The 4,796-nt window shown below is 41.0% G+C and overlaps 1 protein-coding gene across 1 annotated transcript; it reads left to right on the top strand.

The window, feature by feature from the left end:
* Positions 1 to 1,117: 1,117 nt before the first annotated feature.
* LOC123254727 (zinc finger protein OZF-like) lies at positions 1,118 to 4,333 on the top strand (the record flags this gene model as incomplete). Its single annotated transcript, XM_044683678.1, has 2 exons — positions 1,118 to 1,213; positions 3,177 to 4,333. Coding segments are annotated over 2 exons (1,253 nt in total), but the record flags the coding sequence as incomplete, so codon positions are not given.
* Between the last annotated feature and the right edge of the window lie 463 nt (positions 4,334 to 4,796).

Genomic DNA, 4,796 nt, shown 5'->3' with positions numbered 1-4,796 from the left:
GGTGGGCAATGGGGGTCAAGTGACTTACCCAGGGTCACACAGCTGGGAAGTGGCTGAGGCCGGATTTGAACCTAGGACCTTCTGTCTCTAGGCCTGACTCTCAATCCACTGAGCTACCCAGCTGCCCCCTAGGGATAGTCTTAAAGGGGTCAAATCCCCTCATTTCTTAGAGTCAGGGAATGTCATGTTGATGCTCCCTTTTGATTTTTGTCATTTTATTTCTAGAACCTAGTGGGGTACCTGGTACATACATAGTAGGCATTTAAGAAATGGTGGTTGAACTGAATTTCTAAGTGAAAATCTCTCTCATAAGGTCTTAGTATTCTCTACTTCATGCAATCTGTGATTCAGGTAAATTGGGCTCTGAATATTCTTCCACGTAATCCTCCATGCCTTTGCACAGTCTTCCCCTTGTGCCTGGAATTTACTTCCTGCTCACCTCTGTTCCTTTGAATCTCTACAGAGTTTCTTTGAAAGGTCAAGTGCTTTTTTTCTGGCCCTCTCCAGCTACTAGTGCCTCTCCTTCTGTATCTTGTATTTGCTTTAAAAAAAAGTTTTATCTTTATTTTATTTTAACGACAATTGTATTTTCTTTGTATGTCCTTATAAATCTACATGCTGTCCCCTCCTCTAGAGCCTGTTTCATTTTTCTCTTTGTATCCCTGGGGCCTTCCTCATTTGGCACCTGGTGCACAATGGGCTATTAATAAGTGCTTTGTCCATGAATCACTTGATTATCTGAATGCAGATATGAAAAGCTCCTATTCTCTTGGTTGGGGTGAGCCAAAATGGGTTTGTTTTCTTTGAACCCTAGTTCATCCAGGGATCCATCCATCATACTTCCTGGGAACTCAGGCAGAGCGTTCTTCAGAAGTCCTTTGTTATGGCTCCTGGCTCGTGTAGCCTACCACTTTGCCCCTAAGTGAAAGATTTCAATTTGGGCAACATTTATTAAGTGCCTACTATGGGCCAGAGACCTCTCTGTCACCAGAGTGATGATGGGTACAATGCAAGCGAATGTAGAAAATGACAAAGGAAATTTGTGAAATGACCCAGAGGGAAGGCACTGGAATGGCCTTCTGGTGTCATCACTTCTTGCTTCTTTCCCTGTGAGTAGGGCTTCCAGTGTCCCAACCAGACGTGATTTCCCAGCTGGAGAGAGGGGAAGCCCTGTGGCTCCCAGAGGCAGATGTCCCACGATGTACTTTTCCAGGTAAGTGATGGAGGCCCAGCAGAGCGGAGTCCTGAAAGCTCAGAGACTACCCAGCCCGGACAGAAGGGCTACAACTTTAGCTCGAGGCCCCTTGCATACCCTCCTCTGTCACTCTGGCCAAGGACGTTCCTGGCATTTCTCCTCTCACATTCTCAGAGAAAGGGGCAGGTTTTCTTTCCCCAACCCAGACCCTCAAGCTTTCACCTGAACATGGAAGCTCAGAGTTGGAGGAGGGAATCAGAAGCTGCTTGGTTCATGCTATACCTGAGCAAGAATTCCTCTGTCTCTGTCAGTACATGTCAGTACACGGTATTGTGTCAATCATGTGAATACATGTTATTGATTTTAAGAAGGAAGATAAGGACTTAAAACATGGAAACACTGCCGGGTGGTTTGTTAAATTCTAGATATTGCCTGCTTTTCACATCTGCCCTTCATCTACCTGTTCAGAAATCCTCTCAAAAGAGGTTAGTTTTGCTGATGTGTTCCAATTGAACCCGTCTTTTTTCCCCTCTAAAGGCTCACAAAGCAACTATTTTAGAAGAGTTCTGTCACAGATAGCGTCAGGCTTTGGGCTGATCTGTAGTTTCCATAACTTGTTTCCTATTTCTCTCAATGCAGATATTTTCATAAGATTGCTCACAGTGGTTCTCTGATGATCTGAATGCCATCATATCATAAAATAATAAAAATAAAATCAACATAAAATGTCTTATACATTTAGTCCTGGATAGTTACTCTCTTCCTATATTCTTACCTGTTTTTGCCTTCAATTTCCCCTTGAAAATTTCTATTCCACCTTTTCCAAACTGACTTTTCTTTTGTGTATTTTTTTAAAAGCCCTTACCTTTTGTCTTGGAATTAATACTAAGGATCAATTCCAAGGAGGAAGAGCAGTAAGCAGTAGGTAATGGGGGTTAAGTGACTTGCCCAGGGTCCCATAGCTAGGAAGTATCAGAGGCCAGATTTGAATCCAAACCTCTCATTTCTAGGCTGACATTCTATCCATTGAGCTACCTAGTTGCACCTCATGCAGGTTTTAAAAACATTTACCTACAAGTATTTATCAGATAACAAATATGTGCCAAGCATTGTGCTGGGTTCTGGGGTTACAAAGACAAAGGTGAAACAGGTTTTGCCCTCAAGGAGCTTACATTCTGAGGGAGGAGACCACATTCACATGAACAGGTTTATGCCCCCCACCAAAAAGGCACAAGGTAACCTAGGTGGGTGCTACCTAAAGGGACCAGGAAAGAACTCATGCAGAAGGTTGTGTTGGAGCAAACATCATTCTCTTTCACAAGAATAGATTCTTGGTCTTATAAAATAGCTTCTCTTTTTCTGAGCACAGAATCACTGAATTTTTGTCATTTCCCCCTTTTTTCAGCTTCCTTTACTCAAAAGATAAGCTATGAGACGAAGAAGTTAATTCCAGAGAAGAGTATTTCTATGAGAGAGTCAACTAGGAAGAAATTCACAAAGGATGATCCTTGGCATCCCAAGTTAGAAGAAACTTGGGATTGTGATGTCAGGTTGGCCAGACCAAAGGGCAGTACAGAGAGACAGCATTGTCGGTCAACAGGGACTCACAGAAAACCTTTTAATGAGTTGAGTGTTGATGAATTTGGAGGAAAATTCAACCTAGTGTCAGTTCTTCCACAACAGACAGGTCCAATAAGGAAAAGTCTCCATAAATATACAGTTGAAAAAAGCTTTGAACAGTTTTTAGGACTAAGTAAACATTGTAAACTCTCCTTAGGGAAGACACTTTCTAAGTATAATAAGTGTAGGAAGCCCTTCAGTTACCATTCAGACCTTATTCAATACCACCGAACACATTCTGGAGAGAAACCTCTTAAATGTAACGAATGTGGGAAAGTCTTCAGCAACAATTCATGCCTTACTATACATCAGAGAATTCATACTGGAGAGAAACCTTTCAAATGTAATGAATGTGGCAAAGCTTTTAACCAGAAAGGAAACCTGAATACCCATAAGATAATTCATACTGGACTGAAACCTTTTGAGTGTAATCAGTGCCAGAAAGCCTTTAGCAACAATTCATCCCTTATTCTACATCGAAGGATTCATACTGGTGAGAAGCCCTTTGAATGTAATGTGTGTAGAAAAGCTTTTAGCCGAAGGGGATACCTTAAGCAACATGAGCGAATCCACACTGGAGAGAGGCCCTTTGAATGTAATGAATGTGCAAAAACTTTCAGCAATAATTACCACTTGACACGACATCAAAGCATTCATACTCGAGTGAAACCGTATGTATGTAATGAATGTGGAAAAGCTTTCAGCCAGCAGGAGTACCTTAAACAACATAAAAGAATCCACAATGGGGAGAAGCCTTTTGAATGTAATGAATGTGGCAAAGCCTTCAGTGACAATCGCCAACTAACTCGGCATCAAAGTATCCGTACTCGAGAGAAGCCTTATGCATGTAAGAAATGTGGGAAAGCCTTCAGTAATAGTTCCTGCCTTAGTGAGCATCAGAGAAATCATGCTCGAGGAAAACCCTATAAATGTAATGAATGTGATAAAGACTTCCGGTACAACTCGTCTCTTGTACAACACCAGAGGATTCACACTGGAGAGAAACCCTTTCAGTGTCATGAATGTGAGAAAGCTTTTAGCCAGCGGGGAGATCTTAATAAGCATAGGAGAATTCATACTGGAGAGAAACCTTTCCAGTGTCATGAATGTGGGAAAGCCTTCAGTCAGAGAAAATACTTGACTGAACATCAGGAAATTCATTCTCAAGAGAAACCCTATAAATGTAATGAATGTGGGAAAGCTTTCAGCAGGAAGAAATACCTTACCGAACATCAAGGAATTCATTTACGAGAGAAACCTTTTAGATGTAATGAATGTGGGAGAAACTTTAACATAAAGAAATTCTTTATTAATCATCAGAGAATTCTTCATCCTAAAGAAAAACCCCATGAATGTAGTGAATGTGGGGAGGTCTTCAATAGCATTGCTTCCTTTATTGACCATCAGAGAATTCATATTGGAGAGAAACCTTTCCGGTGTAACGAATGTGGGAAAACCTTCAGCAACAATTACCGCCTTAATCAACATCAAAGATTTCATACTGGAGAGAAATCCTATGTATGTAGTGAATGTGGGAAAGCTTTCATTCAGAGGGGAGACCTGACAAAGCATCAGAGAATTCATACTGGAGAGAAACCTTTTCAGTGTAGTGAATGTGGAAAAGCTTTCAACCGGAGTGGAAACTTTAAGCAACATCAGAGAATTCATACCGGAGAGAAGCCCTTTGAATGTGATGAATGTGGAAAGATGTTCAGGCAGAGGCAAAACTTTACCGCACACAAGAAAACTCACACAGCTGAAAAACCCAATGAAATATTGTAATCTGGGGAAAACCTTTAGCCTGAAGGAACATTCTAAGAATACCAGAGAATTTATGCACTACACATGTAATGAATGTCGAAAGCATTCAACATGTGCTTATCCTTAGAAAACATGAAGGAATTCATATTGAAGCAAAACAAGAAAAACCTGTGGATTTTAGTTTAACCCTTATCAGATCCTAGAAATTAACTGTTAAGAT

This window comes from Gracilinanus agilis, unplaced genomic scaffold (assembly GCF_016433145.1).
Source record: "Gracilinanus agilis isolate LMUSP501 unplaced genomic scaffold, AgileGrace unplaced_scaffold31091, whole genome shotgun sequence".
Taxonomy (NCBI): Eukaryota; Metazoa; Chordata; class Mammalia; order Didelphimorphia; family Didelphidae; genus Gracilinanus; species Gracilinanus agilis.
Note: the sequence above shows the minus strand (reverse complement) of the source record. Positions and strands in the feature narration are given on the sequence as shown.